Source organism: Salvelinus sp. IW2-2015, linkage group LG23, assembly GCF_002910315.2.
Source record: "Salvelinus sp. IW2-2015 linkage group LG23, ASM291031v2, whole genome shotgun sequence".
NCBI classification, from domain to species: domain Eukaryota; kingdom Metazoa; phylum Chordata; class Actinopteri; order Salmoniformes; family Salmonidae; genus Salvelinus; species Salvelinus sp. IW2-2015.
This window is the reverse complement of record NC_036863.1, coordinates 13978996-13997388: the sequence shown is the minus strand read 5'-3', so window position 1 is coordinate 13997388 and position 18393 is coordinate 13978996. Positions and strand designations below refer to the sequence as shown.

The 18393-nt window shown below is 41.0% G+C and overlaps 1 protein-coding gene across 6 annotated transcripts in view; it reads right to left on the bottom strand.

Moving 5' to 3' along the window:
* Positions 1-2758: 2758 nt before the first annotated feature.
* The window catches only part of LOC111950801 (opioid-binding protein/cell adhesion molecule), a 454724-nt gene continuing 439089 nt past the window's right edge, over positions 2759-18393 (bottom strand). For 2 of the 6 annotated variants that reach the window (XM_023968699.2, XM_023968696.2), the window contains 5 exons: positions 13175-13303; positions 12332-12452; positions 9634-9809; positions 8988-9023; positions 2759-6273 (listed from right to left, as the gene is read on the bottom strand). In XM_023968699.2, the coding sequence (XP_023824467.1) occupies positions 6170-6273; positions 8988-9023; positions 9634-9809; positions 12332-12452; positions 13175-13303 (566 nt within the window). In that variant the 3' untranslated portion in view covers positions 2759-6169. The remainder of the gene's footprint in view (positions 6274-8987; positions 9024-9633; positions 9810-12331; positions 12453-13174; positions 13304-18393) is intronic. The other 4 variants (XM_023968697.2, XM_023968700.2, XM_023968701.2 and 1 more) reach the window with 4 other exon arrangements.

The following is an 18393-nucleotide window of genomic DNA, read 5'->3' as shown; positions in this document are numbered from 1 at the left end:
TAATAGTAGAAGTGATTCAGACTTTTGAAAAGTTCAACCCTAGCTAGGGAATAGCAGAAGTGATTCAGACTGTTGAGTAGATAAATCCTGGCTAGGGAATAGTAGAAGTGATTCACTTTTTAGTTAAATCCTATAATTCATAATGTGAGGGCATTAATACAATAAGTGTGTATTGAATGTATTAAAGCCACACAATGAACAATCAAATAATTTGAATGGACGAGACTCACTAACAAGATTTGCTACACGGCAGTAAATTAGTTGTACGAATGAGCATTCAGCATGCAGACAAAATAAGAAATTTCACAGGGCTAACCTAGTTAAACATAGCATTGATTTGACCAACGCATTCTAGTCCAGACGGGTCCCTGAAAAGGGCCTTTTTTCATGTTGCAACACATGGAGGGAGCTCTCCAAGATTTCCACCCATCATTACTGCTTCACAGTCAAGCAGGCTAACAGGCCTTTTTTGCAAGAAAAAATAAGAAAAAGATGAGAGAAAGAAACATGAAAGTGCGAGTAAAAAAATCCTGTTTCCGGATTGAGTTCCCACTCTTGTAATTACGTGGAACGAGCCGACCCTGGTTCCTTTCAGAACAGATGGTATTCACTTTGGTTCTCATAACCACCACAAACAATCCTATGTTCCTCAGTCAGCTTCGCACGGGCCTGTGAGGATATATTTATTGTGCCAATCAAAAGTATTTACCCGCCATTAAGATCGTCTGCTGCCTTGAGTGATAAAATTGGTGGTGGGAGAAATAAACAATTGGTGAGGAAGGATCATTAACTTCGTGACTCAATTTTGACACTAATTAGAAGGGGATATAACACTGAGAAAGTGAGGGGAGATATGGTTTACGTGGCAAGACAGACTATGACTTGTCTCCCATGTTTAAATGTCTATCATGGACTTGGGTACTAGGTCAAGCACAACCAATCTGCCTGTCCAGTCTCTTACTATTAAAATCTATACTCTGCTTCTGAAGAGCCAACTACTGACGTAAGCTGTAAGAAAACCCATTTCCAGCTAAATGTAAAGTGTTAAACACTTGACTATACATGTGTTGTTATTTACAAGACCCAATGCACATTAAACATGTTAGCCTGAATATCACACCACTTGATTTTAGCTTGCCAGTATGCAGTATGTATGCAATTACACTGACATATTATGGACAAGGAGGAATATTCAGAATTAGGCAGAGCCCTTTTGAAGTTGGCATGTTAAGTTACACATTTGATATGATGTACATTTATCTTTCAAAAACTGGTCAAATTAACAACAAACATTCAGTCATTACGCTTTCAGAATGTAGACTTCTTTATGTACTCCTTAAATGTAGAACCAACAAGTGCTTCAATGCCTTTAAAAGCTGGGAAGTGGCTGCCTAGCTATCTGCTATTGATGGCCACCAGCTGTGCCGACTGCCAACTGAGGATAGCCGGTTTGTATTGATCATGAAGTAACAGCGGAGACTCCTTGTATTATCAGTCAACAAGGTTGCAGACAGACATGCATCCGCTTCTATTGTATTAACTGAACTTCTCCCCAATGTATCCCCATTTGTACATTTCTTAGGAAATTGCCCGTTAAAGAAATGTGATCAAAATAAAGTACAGTACAGGTAAAGATGTCATCTTATCGACAGGCCCGTTTTCTTTTTAACAGTCCCGTTCTGTATTTTCTGTTAATTGCAGGGAGCAGATGTTTGCATGAATTAAATATTGCTAAGGATGAAGTAGAACAGCATGGTAGCGAGAGCAGCGCAGCAGAGGAGCCCGATTTGGAATAATTTTTTTTGGGGAAAAGCGGCAATAAACAACGACAACCTGAAGATGCACTACACACTTAACAGTACACAGCTTTAAATAATAATTTGTCTGTAAAGCAATCATCCTGGTAATGACCTATTGCATGGGTAGGTTACCCTGGTCCTGGAGTGTGCAGGAACTGAATGTTTTTGGTTTAACAGACCTGGAAGACCAGGTGTGTTGAATTTAGGCAATCAATGAACTGATCAATTAGCTCAGTGTGCTGCCTGGTTGGAACAGAATCCTCCAGTACCTGCAGCACTCCAGGAACAGGGTCGCCTACCCCTGACCTATTCTCTAGGTGATGTTTTGTAGAAGACTCAGCACCTCTTGTTGCATGTATAATCTATGGGAATGAGAATTAGAAAGTTTCACTTGGTGCGCCGTGCAATTAACATCCAGTGTCGTGTTGGTATAGTAGGGCAGAGAAACAAGAAGGTTCCATCCTGAAGTGGTACATCATTGATAGGTGAGAGGAGAGCATTTGTACTACAGTATGCACTCAGAAGTAAGAGTCTAGTCATTGGGACATGGCCATTAGCGGGAGTTGGCACAGTGTTTGGACAGGGCCACAGTCAGTCAAGGCCAGGGTCAGTAAAAAAATCAATGGTGCTCTCCGGTCATTGTGACAGTCACCACACTCACCACTCCACAGAGTGCACTTACTCTCTCCACCTTATGGCAGACCACTGGCATGATATGGGGATTTGATTCGCTTAACACAGTTTAGCAGATTGGAAATGTCTCCCAAATGGAAAGATCCAATAGGCAGGTCTGTCATGTGGGTCCTAGAGAGGTATGGCTGACAAGGTGGTGGGACACAGAGCCTGGAGACACCAGGTCAGTTAAATTACCCAATGAAGCAAACACGCGAATGGCTGACTTGCAATTCCAAACCATGGCATTGAGCATACTCAAACAAAGATGATCAAATCATGGGGCATTTAAGATACATATTTTTTTATTATTGTCAGTCTTAAATATGAACACACAATCTTCATAAAGAAAATACATATGAATCAACAATCTTACATTACAGGGAGTCAAATAGAATGTCATTTTCTCTTCACTTTGGAATCAACCAGAATTAAGGGATTACTGTGACCTATGCCGGGTGAATGACTTGACTGTACTGTACTGGAGTAGAGGGAATGAGTGTGTCATCAGAAATTCAAATTAATTTGATCATGAGGTTAGGTCATGCATCAACACAGAAATGTCCTTTCAAAACTGAGACAAGCACATCCGTATGCCGCCAATGTCTACAACTTTGTCACTGCTATTTCCAAAGTCCCTATTCCAAAACGAATTATTCCAAACTGCAATGCATACTCAACAAATGTCACGTCACGTCACAAAGAGCACTATACTAAAGGGTAGGTGCAATATAAGCTCAGTCAAAAATAATAGTTGGAAATAGGTTTCTGTGATGGTTATACCGTGGACTTCTCAGAAGCCCCAGCTGTTGCTTTCTGTACATATGTTTTGAAACAACTGCAACAAAAAAAAAAGTTACACTTTTATTGAATCTACCCTTAGCATGGCCTTTAATTCATTAAGTCCACATAATGATATAGTTTCCGTCCATAGACTAAGGTTAACCCCAGATTTCCATATCTTTCAACAGGCATTGGGATCCGTTTTGTCAGTAAAAATGTGTGATGCCATCACCACAGTAGAAAACGTATTTAACCTTTATTTATCCCATGGAGGTCTGAAGACCTCTTTTACAAGGGTAATAATCATGTGGTATTTATTTCAAAAATGGTTTTGGGGTGCAAACCATTACGCTGATGCATTTTGCACCATGCATGACATGCATTAAAGTGATATTCCTAATCAGTGTAAAATCAATGCAGCTCTCACACAGACATAACCCATTTGAAATGTGATAAATGCACCCAATTATCTGCTGTAATATGGCCTATTCTGATGGCAGCACCACAGGTTTGAACCATTAACATGTCAAATATTTCTTAACATCAAAATGTGTCCCTTTCTCCCCATTTGCGAATAAAATATTGAAGGCAGACTTCACTATATGATATCATCGTACATGGCATGGTGACCTCCTGCTTCCAGACATCAACAACAGAAAACTGCCAAAACTGACTCTTAATCTGTGCCCTCCCCTGAGGCATGCCCATTTAAGGAAGAACCAATAGTAACAGCCCTGGCAGATTAGATGTTGATTTCTGGGAGCAAGCAATACATTGTCCCACTGTGTATGATGATTTCACAACGTTGAGTCTACCTTTAAGACATAGAAAGGTTACAGGAAGTATTGTTGTAGCTCCTGAGTGTGTCCTTGGTGACAAGGTCACAGAGGAGACAAATATATGCCTGATTTCAAATCAATCCAAACTCAGCCCTGATTATTTAACCCGGTATACAACACTAAATTATAATATATTAATGGACTGTATGTATATGTGCTCTATTGAGAGACAATATATGTAAAACATTTGCATTTCCAGTCAAAGTACATTTGCATGTACATTCCAGTACATTTGCATGTACCAGTTCAACACAACCAAACAATTAATACTTATTGGTTATGAGAGAGTATTTTGTAACAAAAAAAAAAAAATGACTGTGAAACTAATGGCTGAGAAGTCTTTGGGCTCTTTTAGGGGCAAATCCTAACCTCCACTTCAGTCCAATTTCCACTAAGTCTCCCATTGACATCAATGCATCAAAGTGAACATGTTACTTAAAGAGATACTTCAGGATTTTGGCAATGAAGCCCTTTATCTACTTCTCCAGAGTCAGATGAACTTGTGGATACCATTTTCTCTGTGAGCAGTTTAAAGGAAGTTGTTAACTATAGTTAGCACAATTGCTAACTAGTGTTAGTGCATGGACTGGAAGTCCATGCTAACTGCTAGCATGCTAGGAGATCCCATACACTTCTAGTCATTGTACTAAGCTAGTTAGCATTGGATCGTGAAACTACCCCTAACTTCCTTCATACTGGATGCAGATACATAAAAATGGTATCCGTGAGTTCATCTGAAGTAGATAATGGGTTTCATTGCTAAAATCCCGAAGTATCCTTTCAAGTGCAAGTTAGAATTTGCCCTTAGTGATCCATAGAGAGTTGCTATTGGACACAATCTTACTCCTTAGCCTCTTTGTTACCAACACTGTTGAGACGGGAATACTTGAGAATTGACCCTAGTGTGCAAATGACCCATGTAAATACATTATAACTTAAAGTATCTTAAGGTAAAACCAGTTGTAGTGACATTAATAACATTTGTGAGAGATTACATTACTTTAAGTTAGATGTCCACACAAATGGAAATAACTTCCTTTCCATTCATAACTAGTTAAGTCATTCTTTACACCACCTTGTGTAGACTTGTGCCAGCTAAAAGGGAGGAAAAACAAGCTCTTTGCCTAAATAATCACAATTACAGCTTTGATATTGTATTTACCCCTTTCAAAATATGTGTTAAAATCCCCCAAATAGATAGAATAGCACAAACAACTGAAAATATCACAATTGACAATGCTGAGAAAATATAATTTCTTCTTAACCATTGTTGTGGTTGGTCAATGTGTCAGAATCAGAAATAGGTTTAAATTATAATTATACCAACAAAAAAAACATGATAACAGGCTTTTATGTCCTAGAGTTATTTCAGTCCGTCTGCTTCACTGCCTGTTTGAGATGTTTGTTTCATCCACCTCATACACTTAACTCTTGGGGATAAGAATCTTGGGGCTAAAGCATCTATCATAGTCCAAAATGTGTACGCATACGCACAGCAGTGTTCTGGAATATTGGCATTCATACTTTTCAAATTCTCAAGCTTTTTCTCCAACCGTCACCACATTCAAATGAATAAAAGACGCGTACCGGAGCTGCGTTGGTTGGGAATTGTTGGGAGGTGCGCTTTCGGGCTGTGCTTCCCCGCGGATGGTGGTCTCAGAGCCGTGTAGCTATGTCACAATGGGATGCCGGACTATCGCGTCTTAACGTCAATGGACTATGATTTACGCTTAAGACTCTTGGGGCTAAGATGACCATGTCACTCGGTAGAAACTGAAATAAATAAAATGTAAATAACAGACAAACCACACCCAAAAAGAAACATTTGGGAATCATACCATAATGGGAGGGGAAACGAAAACAAATCAAAACCCAAAAATCGACAATGTTGTTATGTCCTTAAAACTCCTAAAATTAACAAAGAAAAATGTGTATGTTACATAATACTTTTTAGCGGTTTGACATTATGTAATAGGGTAGCCCATGCACTCATGTGCATCACGTTTGTGGTTCCGGGTGAGAGAAAACACACAAACCACGCAACCTTGCCACTCGGAAGCCAGAAAGCCTACTGCATCAAAACCTAAGCAGAAACTGAAGGATGGCCAGAAGTAGACAGGTGTAGGTGTGTACATGCATCCCCATCGAGCCGCTGTTCCCGTCCTGCACTGCTCCGGGTCCTGTTGTGGCCAAGGGGGATGGCGGAGGAGAGGGAACAAAACATTTGGATGAGTTTGTGGTGTTCAAGATTGGTTTTGCTGACTTGAACCTTCTGATCTGCAGATAACAAGTGATTCACTGCTCTAATACCTTCTCCCCGGCACTCCACAGAAAAGCAACAAATGGATTGCAGTAATTGACACAAGGCACATAATCAACTATGCCCCGGGCCAAACGCCTGCTAGTGCCATTAGGTACCCACCTCAAAAGAGAACATTGTTATTCATCCCAGTTCTGTTTACTTATTATTCGGCAGAGAGATGTCCAAGTTATCCCTGGCACAGCTAGGGTACCTAAGCTAGCTATGCTAATCAGGTCATTCCCAGACTACAAAATACTCCGATTCCTGCTGATGGAAGGTTTAAGTGGGGGCACTTTGGTGGTCATATAAGCATTGCTAAAGCATCTGTTCTCTTCCTCTCATCACCAGCAAGCACTGTTGACTTGAGCCCCCCTTATCATCGCCGTTATTATCATCTTACTGTATGATATTATGAAACCTTGACCAACCAAGCCGGCTGCCCGGTTCAGCCTTAATTGCGGCTGGTTGTAAACAAGCTAATCAACTGAGGGAAGGGAGACAAGCAATAACCATTGATAGACAGTGGAGGAAAGAGCAGGACCCGGGCCTTTCTTTTCTTGGTTGGTAGGAGGTCTGTGAGTTTTTAATCTAAATTGAAGCATGATAGCAGAGGCTGAGCTAACGGTGTGGGGCCTGGAGCAATAAGGGAGTTGTAGGCTGGTCCAATTAAAATGTCAAACCACTTACTTATTCACTAAGACAATCTTGTGAGTTTCAAAATATCCTATAGCATATAATGTATTCCTGCTAATTACAGTACATGTTTACCACAATAGCAGTTAAAAAATGGTTGTGAGGGCGATATTAGATCCACCACCATATTTTACTGTAGGGATGAGGTATTTCTACATATGCATTGCTCTTTTGAAGGCCAAACCCACCACTAGTGAGCGTGGCCAAGGAGATCAATTTTCATGTCATATGACCGTAGCACCGGTTCCAATCCAAGCGCCAATGCCGTTTAGCAAAGATTAGGCGGTGCTATGGCCAGACGACATGAAAATAGAGCTGTTTGGCCATGCAACCAATGATTTGGCCTTCGAAAGAACAATACATATGCAGAAAATACCTCATCCTTACTGTAAAACATGGTGTTGGATCTTTGATCTTATGGGGCTATTTTGCTTCCACTTGTCCTGGGACACTTGTTAAGGTCAATGGCATAATTAACTTTACCATTACAAGTATATTTTAGCCAAAAACTTGGTTGTCTCTGCTAGGAGGCTGAAACTTGGCAGCAAGTAGATCTTCCAGCAAGACACCTTTCTTCTTTAGATATTTTTTTACTACTTGTTAATAAACAAAACCTCTCTCTGAGCAACTGAATTAGTTTAAAATAATATAATTTTTAAAAAAATAGCTCAGTATTTGTATTATTTATTTTATAGTCTTCTTTGCTCATTTTTATCAAAGGATCCAATAATTCCTCACCCTACTGTAAATCAATATTGGACCACATGGGGCATTATTGAGCGAGAGAGAGGGACGATATTATACATTTTTATACATATTATACATTTTTACTTTGAAGCCGAGTACCGTTAATAAAATGACTTCTAATTTCCCTTGGATTTTCTTGGAGTTCACCAGGCTTTCTTTTGGGACATCTATCCAATTATGCTGCCACTGTAGATTATTCCTAAACCTGCATGTGGATAATTACAATAATAGTTCTGCTTTCCCCCCCACAATCCAAATCAAAGCAATTAATACATCTCTGAAGAGGAGCCCCACAGTTAATGGATCCTGTTTCACTTACATTCCAATCATGTCTAATTAATACAAACAATGATGACGCTGAGCACACATCAAATCAATAATGTCAATATTCATTGCTAACACATTGCTAAGAGGTCAGTCATAGTGCTACGCTATAGTAGTAACCTTTATTACAAGTATTCATTAATAACAAACTAGAGGGAAGGAAGAATTAGACATTAGAGATTCCTATATAGACACATATCAACAACTAGATGGACAAATTGCATAACAAATTGTCACAACCGTTAAAACACACACATGATCCATCACAAATGATAGTTGTAGGACAGATAGATACTTACACAGCAGATGAAGCACATGCAAAATCAAATGAAGCCATGCCACATGGCGAGCCGGTTAGGCGGTTGAAAAAAGAAGAACAAAACACGGTTAGCAAAACGTTCAAAAGCTCAGAGCTCTTCATTTACCATTTCCACAACGATTCCAGTGACATACTTTCTCCTTATCAGCCTGGGAGAATTCTCCCAGGAAATGTCACCTGTCAGATATACCTTTTAACTTCTTATCAATATTAATAAATGGAATTGAAAGCTAATAACGTTATCATAAGAAGTCAGAACAGCCCAGTAACTATCTGACAATCTAATTTCGTCAGGCTGAGCTTAAACACTATATGGCCCCTTTCAGTGGCAGAAACATAGTCCTCCTGTCACCTCAGTATTAGCATTGTATGATACTCCAGTGATATTGGCATATAATCAGTTTGTTTTCGATGTGAAAATGGCCATGTTTATCATGCATTGTTAGAATGCTGTTAGCGCATCAGAGAGTGGGTTGAAACGCATGCTCATGCCGAATACCGGTACTAACCTTGCAATAGTGTTGAGCTAGTGGGTTCAATAACCTCTACACCAGAAAAACGGAACAGAACAGAGCAAAATATATAAAAACGAACAAAAGCAAACAATCATAGACAATGCTGCCTTAATGCGAACAACGTGAAAGTAAAGCTGGTGAATGACTTTTTAGCTTCATGGGTGCAGTGTTAAAAGGCATACAGTGAGGTGGAAGAGGTTGCTGTTAACCTAAATCATTGTGATGTTGCATTAGATTAAGGCACAGATTACTAAATTGAGTATATGCAGTTATTCTTACATTAAATCAGCTTGAGACTGATGTTAAGCATGGAAATGTCCTCAGTTATTTATATCAAATAAATCACATAAAGAGGAATAAAAGTCCATTCAAAGTGAAATGAGAATCATGTCGAAATAACACAACATTTTCAGTACACTTTATGATAACAGGCATTAATACATTATTTCTAAACTATTAATAAATAAGTATTTCATTATTTGTAAACATTCATAGTAAACCTTTACAACAGGTACAATACTTTATGAAGCATTTAGAGACATGTATAGTGGCTTTTTCGTGAAAGTTATTATAAAGTGTTACCAACACACAACATGTTAATTTTGTTGCACCTGGAACACATGGTAATTCATGTACTCACCATACAGGACAAAGCTTGTGTTGGAGCTGCCCAGTTTGTTAATGGCGATGCAAGTGTAGTTGCCGTAGTCGGCCTCAGAGACATTGAAGAAGGTCAACTTGGAGAGCTGCCCGGCATCTTCGATCTCCATGCCGTCAAAACCATTGAAGATCCTTGAAGAGAGAGGATGGACAACTCTGTAGTCAATGAATGAAAAAAGAAATTTATTTATGTATTTTATTTATTTATTTAAGAATGTAAAATACATAGTGTCTTCGGAAAGTATTCAGACCCCTTGACTTTAACCACATTTTGTTAGGTTACAGCCTTATTCTAAAATATATATATTTTTAAGTGTCCTCAATCTAGACACAGTACCCCATAATGACAAAGCGAAAACAAGTTTTTAGAATTTTTGCTAATTTATTAAATGTCAAATGTACATAAATATTCAGACCTTTTAGTCAGTACTTTGTTGAAGCACCTTTGGCAGCGATTACAGCCTTGAGTCTTCTTGGATATGCCGCTACAATCTTGGCACGCCTGTATTTGGGGAGTTTCTCCCATTCCTCTCTGCAAATCCTCTCAAGCTCTGTCAGGTTGGATGGGGAGCGTTGCTGCGCAGCTATTTTCAGGTCTCTCCGGATATGTTCGATCCGGTTCAAGTCCAGGCTCTGGCTGGGCCACTCAAGGACATTCAGAGACTTGTCCCAAAGCCACTCCTGCGTTGTCTTGGCTGTGAGCTTAGGGTCGTTGTCCTGTTGGTAGGTGAACCTTCTCCCCAGTCTGAGGTCCTAAGCGCTCTAGCGCAGGTTTTCATCAAGGATCTCTCTGTACTTTGCTCTGTTCATCTTTGCCTCGATCCTGACCAGTCTCCCAGTCCCTGCTGCTGATAAACATCCCCACATCCTGATGCTGCCAACACCATGCTTCACCATAGGGATGGTGCCAGGTTTCCTCCAGACGTGACGCTTGGCATTCAGGTCAAAGAGTTCAATCTTGGTTTCATGACACCAGAGAATCTGGTTTCTCATGGTCTGAGAGTCTTGAAGTGCCCTTTGGCAAACTCCAAGCGGGCTGTCATGTGCTTTTTACTGAGTGGCTTCCGTCTGGCCACTCCACCATAAAGGCCTGATTAGTGGAGTGCTGCAGAGATGGTTGTCCTTCTGGAAGGTTCTTCCATCTCCGCAGAGGAACTCTATAGCTCTGTCAGAGTAACCATCGGGTTCTTGGTCACATCCCTGACCAAGGCCCTTCTCCCCCGATTGCTCAGTTTGGTCAGGCGGCCAGCTCTAGGAAGAGTCTTGGTGGTTCAGAACTTCTTCCATTTAAGATTGATGGAGCCCACTGTGTTCTTGGGGATATTCAATATTGCAGAATTGTTTTGGTACCCTTCCCCAGATCTGTATCTTGACACAATCCTGTCTCGGAGCTCTACTGACAATTGCTTCGACCTCATGGCTTGGTTTTTTCTCTGATATGCACTGTCAACTGTGGGACGTTATATAGACAGGTGTGTGCCTTTCCAAATCATGTCCAATCAATTGAATTTACCACAGGTGGACTCCAATCAAGTTGTATAAACATCTCAAGGATGATCAATGGAAAGTCTCAATTTCGAGTCTCATATCAAACGGTCTGAAGAATTAAAGTTTTTTTAAAACCTGTTTTCGCTTTGTCATTATTTGGTATTGTGCGTAGTTTGCTCATGATTTTATTTCATTTAATCCATTTTAGAATAAGGCTGTAACATAACAAAATGTGGAAAAAATTAAGCAGTCTGAATACTTTGAAGGCACTGTATACACTGAGTGTACAAAAAATTAGGAACACCGGCTCTTTCCATGAAATAGACTGACGAGGTGAATCCAGGTGAAAGCTATAATCGCTTATAGATGTCACTTGTTAAATCTACTTCAATCAGCGTAGATGAAGGGGAATAGACAGGTTAATGAAGGATTTTTAAGCCTTGAAACAATGAATGTGTATGTGTGGCAGTAAGACATTGAATGGGCAAGACAGTGCCTTTGAACGGTGTATGATAGTAGGTGCCGGGAGTGTCAAGAACTGTAATGCTGCTGGGTTTTTCACGCTCAACAGTTTCCCAAGTGTATCAACAATGGTCCACTACCCAAACAACATCTAGACAACTTGACACGACTGTGGGAAGCATTGCAGTCAACATGGGCCAGAATCCCTGTGGAACACTTTTGACACCTTGTTGACTCAATGCCACGATGAATTGAGGCTGTTCTGAGGGCAAAAGGGGTGCAACTCAATGTTAGGAAGGTGTTCCTAATGTTTTGTATACTCAGTGTAGAGCCCCCTCAGCCATGTGAGTACAACAATGCACACAACTCGTGTGTTACTCACAACCTCCTTGTAGGGAAACTTACTGCAGCTAGAAGTTCAGGGAAGTCTGAGATGACCGCCACGACGCCTACATATTATGTCATTGTTATCTTAAATATATGTTATAATTTATTGCAATTTCCAAGCAGGTTCAATGGCAGGGGAAATGACAGTGTCTTGACCATGTGCAATGGTAAGATTTGGGTCTCTAACCATAGGGACACTCTACAAGTGTACTCTCTCGCTCTCTCACCTTTGAAAATGCTGATGATCTAATGACATTCCTTGAAAATCTACTTCCAGGAAAATCAAAAAGCCTGGAAAAAGCAGCAATTCAACATGTTTGCAAACATGCACAACGGGTTACCTTCTGTCGTCTCGGTACCACTCGAAGTCTGCCTCGGGTACTGCATCCGCCTCGCACTCCAGCACCCCTCTCTGGCCAAGGGTCACGCCAACGTCTCTGCCCTCTGACACACTGGGGGCATCTACGGGCACACGAGGGCACTCATGGGATCAGTGTGCCAGAGACGGGGTCAAAGTATCACGCAGGGGTCATGTGTAAATAGCAGAGTGAGGATTTGGTCCTTCCAGAGAGGATGCTCCTCTATCTGAACAGCTGTAATCAAGTTGAAAGCCATTCTTCTTTGGAGAACCAATTTGTAAATGCAGAAGGGTTTAATTTAACTGGTACTTCAGAGCACAGTTAATGTTGTAATGATTACAAGGGGAGTAGAATAAAATCAACGATTCCTGTCTTTTAAAAATACATTAAAATGCCCAATTTATGGCAACATGCATCAAATACCTTTACCCATAGACAGCCAATAAGGCATGATGTATAGCATGCACACATTTTCTGGTGAAGTGTAAAAACAATAAAGCAAAACCCAAATCAAAACTGATTTCACGTGAATGGAACCCTACAAGTTTTTCTGGAGAACTGGAACAAAGTTAAGATTAACCCAAACTGAGCTTCATCCATTCATCTATATTACATTCTTGGTCATGAGACCATTGACTCAGAGAAACTGTCTGCAAGGGAATGGAATGCCTATTGTACATTGTAGCAAACTGAAAACGTTTTGCAACAAAAACAAGTCTCTCTTATTGGACAAGTTCAGTGTTAGTCCCTCCCCAATTTGTCCCATTTGCTTCCGTTTCGTTCCTAGTAAAATACACGCAAGGACTGGGTTGACATTAAACTCACAGTTGACTGTGATCTCCACGGTCTGGACGTCTGTGGCGATGTCATTGACGGCGGTGCACTCGTAGGTCCCTGCTCTCTGTCTGGAGATACTGGGGATGTCCAGGTACTCGTCCTCTGATGCCAGGTCACCTGTGGAGGTTTTATTTTTTATTTCACCTTTATTTAACCAGGTAGGCTAGTTTAGAACAAGTTCTCATTTACAACTGCGACCTGGCCAAGATAAAGCAAAGCAGTGCGACACATACAACAACAACAGTTACACATGGAATAAACAAACATACAGTCAATAATACAGTAGAAAAAAGTCTATATACAGTGTGTGCAAATTAGGTAATAAATAGGCCATGGTGGCGAAGTAATTACAATATAGCAATTAAACACTGGAATGGTAGATGTGCAGAAGATGAAAGTGCAAGTAGAGATACTGGGGTGCAAAGGAGCAAGATAAATAAATAAATAAACACAGTATGGGGATGAGGTAGTTGGATGGGCTATTCACAGATGGGCTATGTACAGGTGCCGTGATCTGTGAGCTGCTCTGACAGCTGGTGCTTAAAGCTAGTGAGGGAGATATGAGTCTCCAGCTTCAGTGATTTTTGCAGATTGTTCCAGTCATTGGCAGCAGAGAACTGGAAGGAAAGGAGGCCAAAGTAAGAATTGGCTTTAGGGGTGACCAGTGAGATATACCTGCTGGAGCGTGTGCTACGGGTGGGTGCTGCTATGGTGACCAGTGAGCTGAAAAGGCGGGGCTTTACCTAGCAGAGACTTGTAGATGACCTGGAGCCAGAGGGTTTGGCGACGAGTATGAAGCGAGGGCCAGCCAACAAGAGCGTACAGGTCGCAGTGGTGGGTAGTATATGGGGCTTTGGTGACAAAACGAATGGCACTGTGATAGATTGCATTCAATTTGTTGAGTAGAGTGTTGGAGGCTATTTTATAAATGACATCGCCGAAGTCGAGGATCGGTAGGATGGTCAGTTTTACGAGGGTATGTTTGGCAGCATGAGTGAAGGATGCTTTGTTGCGAAATAGGAAGCCGATTCTAGATTTAATTTTGGATTGGAGATGCTTAATGTGAGTCTGGAAGGATAGTTTACAGTCTAACCAGACACCTAGGTATTTGTAGTTGTCCACATATTCTAAGTCAGAACCGTTCAGAATAGTGATGCTGGACGAGCGGGCAGGTGCGGGCAGCGATCTGTTGAAGAGCATGCATTTAGTTTTACTTGCATTTAAGAGCAGTTGGAGGCCACGGAAGGAGAGTTGTATGGCATTGAAACTCGTCTGGAGGTTAGTTAACACAGTGTCCAAAGAAGGGCCAGAGGTATACAGAATGGTGTCGTCTGCGTAGAGGTGGATCAGAGAATCACCAGCAGCAAGAGCGACATCAATGATGTATACAGAGAAGAGAGACGGCCCGAGAATTGAACCCTGTGGCACCCCCATAGAGACTGCCAGAGATCCGGACAACAGAACCTCCAATTTGACACACTGAACTCTATCAGAGAAGTAGTTGGTGAACCAGGCGAGGCAATTATTTGAGAAACCAAGGCTGTTGAGTCTGCCGATAAGAATGTGGTGATTGACAGAGATGAAAGCCTTGGCCAGGTCGATGAATACGGCTGCACAGTAATGTCTCTTATCGATGGCGATTATGATGTCTTTTTGGACCTTGAGCGTGGCTGAGGTACACCCATGACCAGCTCTGAAACCAGATTGTACAGCAGAGAAGGTACGGTGGGATTTGAAATGGTCGGTAATCGGTTTGTTAACTTGGCTTTCGAAGACCTTAGAAAGGCAGGGTAGGATAGAAATAGGTCTGTAGCAGTATGGGTCTAGATTGTCTCCCCCTTTGAAGAGGGGGTGCGGAGCTGTTGACTGGGGTAGGGGTAGCCAGGTGGAAACCATGGCCAGCCGTAGAAAAATGCTTATTGAAATTCTCAATTATAGTGGATTTATCGGTGGTGACAGTGTTTCCTAGCCTCAGTGCAGTGGGCAGCTGGGAGGAGGTGCTCTTATTCTCCATGGACTTTACAGTGTCCCAGAACCTTTTTGAGTTTGTGCTACAGGATGCAAATTTCTGCTTGAAAACGCTAGCCTTAGCTTTCCTAACTGCCTGTGTATATTGGTTCCTAACTTCCCTGAAAAGTTGCATTTCACGGGGGCTATTCGATGCTAATGCAGAACGCCACATGATGTTTTTGTGCTGGTCAAGGGCAGTCAGGTCTGGAGAGAACCAAGGGCTACATCTGTTCCTGGTTCTACATTTTTTGAACGGGGCATGCTTATTAAAGATGGTGAGGAAGGCACTTTTAAAGAATAACCAGGCATCCTCTACTGACGGGATGAGGGCAATATCCTTCCAGGATACTCGGGCCAGGTCGATTAGAAAGGCTTGCTCGCTGAAGTTTTTTAGGGAGCGTTTGACAGTGATGAGGGGTGGTCGTTTGACCGCAGACCCATTACGAATGCAGGCAATGAGGCAGTGATCGCTGAGATCTTGGTTGAAAACAGCAGAGGTGTATTTGGAGGGCAATTTGGTTATCTGTTATCTGATATATGATATCTATGAGGGTGCCCGTGTTTATGGATTTGGGGTTGTACCTGGCGGGTTCATTGATCATTTGTGTGAGATTGAGAGCATCAAGCTTAGACTGTAGGATGGCCGGGGTGTTAAGCATGTCCCAGTTTAGGTCACCTAGCAGCACAAGCTCTGAAGATAGATGGGGGGCAATCAATTCACATATGGTGTCCAGGGCACAGCTGGGGGCAGAGGGTGGTCTATAGCAAGCAGCATTGGTGAGAGACTTGTTTCTAGAAAGGTGGAAAGTAGAAGCTTGAATTGTTTGGGTACAGACCTGGAAGACAGAACTCTGCAGGCTAACACCGTCCCCTTTGGCAGTTCTATCTTGTCGGGAAATGTTATAGTTAGGGATGGAAATTTCAGGGTTTTTGGTGGTCTTCCTAAGCCAGGATTCAGACACGGCTAGGACATCCGGGTTGACATAGTGTGCTAAAGCAGTGAATAAAACAAACTTAGGGACTTCTAATGTTAACATGCATGAAACCAAGGCTTTTACGGTCACAGAAGTCAACAAATGAGAGCACCTGGGGAATAGGAGTGGAGCTAGGCACTGCAGGGCCTGGATTAACCTTTTCTCAATAGGGGGGCGCTGTTTTCACTTTGTAAAAATTCGTTCCCAAATTAAACTGCCTCGTACTCAATTCTTGCTCGTACAATATGCATATTATTATTACTATTGGATAGAAAACACTCTCTAGTTTCTAAAACTGTGTGAATTATATCTGTGAGTAAAACAGAACTCATTTTGCAGCAAACTTCCTGTCAGGAAGTGAGAAATCTGAAATCGGGCACTCTGTTCCAGGGTCAGTTTATTAATTTGCATGTAATCTATGGGTCGACATGCACTGCATACGCCTTCCCCTAGATGTCAGTAAGCAGTGAGAATTGGAATGGGGTGTCTAGGTAGATCTGAGGCCGTACAAAAGCTCTTGGAACCGGGTGTGCAGTCTTTTCAACGTTCGTCATGACGCAAGACAGACCTCAGGATTGCATTCTGAAAAGCTCTCGTTATAGGCGTTAGATATATCCGGCTCTGATTTTATTCGATACAGGTGTTAAAAACATCATAATGTAGTTATTTTAAACCGAATTATATCAGTTTATATCAGTATATTGCGATTTTCGGTATTTTATTTGTGCTGCGTTATAGTGAGTTGGACACGTCTTCGCCACATGGCTAATGTTTGCTGCTAATTCCAAAGTTGAAGACGACAATCTACAACCGAGCAACGATTTTTCTGGACAAAGGACAACTTGCACAAGATTCTGATGGAAGCTCATCAAATAGTAAGAACTATTTATGATGTTAATTCGTTGTTCTGTTGAAAAATGTTAAACTATTATTCCGCCATTAATTTCGGTGCGGTCTCGCTTTAACGCACGCTGTATGTCGTAGTAACGTTAATTTAAAAAATCTAACACAGCGGTTGCATTAAGAACTAATGTATCTTTCATTTGCTGTCCAACCTGTATTTTTTTGTCAAGTTTATGATTAGTTATTGATTAGAATAGGTGCCTCTCCCAAGATTTCTCCCGACATTTTGTTTGCATTTTGGCTACTATTCATATTGTATAACCACGATTTGTGCCGCTAAATATGCACATTTTCGAACAAACCATATATGTATTGTGTAATTTGATGTTATAGGACTGTCATCTGAAGAAGTTTGAGAAGGTTAGTGAATAATTTTATATCTTTTGCTGGTTTATTCGTTATCGCTACTGTTGGCTTGAATCAATGCTGTTGTGTGGTTGGCTATTGTAGTAAGCTAATATAATGCTATATTGTGTTTTCGCTGTAAAACACTTAAAAAATCTGAAATATTGGCTGGATTCACAAGATCTTTGTCTTTCATTTGCTGTACACTGTGTATTTTTCATAAATGTTTTATGATGAGTATTTAGGTAATTCACGTTGCTCTCTGTAGTTATTCTAGTTGCTTTGGTGAGAGTTGTGATGGTGGCTGCAATGTAAAACTATGATTTATACCTGAAATATGCACATTTTTCGAACAAAACATATGCTATACAATAAATATGTTATCAGACTGTCATCTGATGAAGTTGTTTCTTGGTTAGTGACTATTTATATCTTTATTTGGTCGAATTTGTGATAGCTACCTATGCAGTAAAAAAATGGTGGAAAAAGAAAGTTGTGTCTTTTGCTATCGTGGTTAGCTAATAGAAATACATATTGTGTCTTCCCTGTAAAACATTTTAAAAATCAGAAATGATGGCTGGATTCACAAGATGTGTATCTTTCATCTGGTGTCTTGGACTTGTGATTTCATGATATTTAGATGCTAGTATTTACTTGTGGCGCTATGCTAGGCTATGCTAGTCAGCTTTTATTGATGAGGGTGCTCCCGGATCCGGGATTGTGACCAAGTAAAAGTTAACCTCTACATCACCAGAGGAACAGAGGAGGAGTAGGATAAGGGTACGGCTAAAGGCTATAAGAACTGATCGTCTAGTACATTCGGAACAGAGAGTAAAAGGAGCAGGTTTCTGGGCGCAATAGAATAGATTCAAGGCATAATGTACAGACAAAGGTATGGTAGGATGTGAGTACATTGGAGGTAAACCTAGGCATTGAGTAATGAGAGATATTGTCTCTAGAGACGTTTAAACCAGG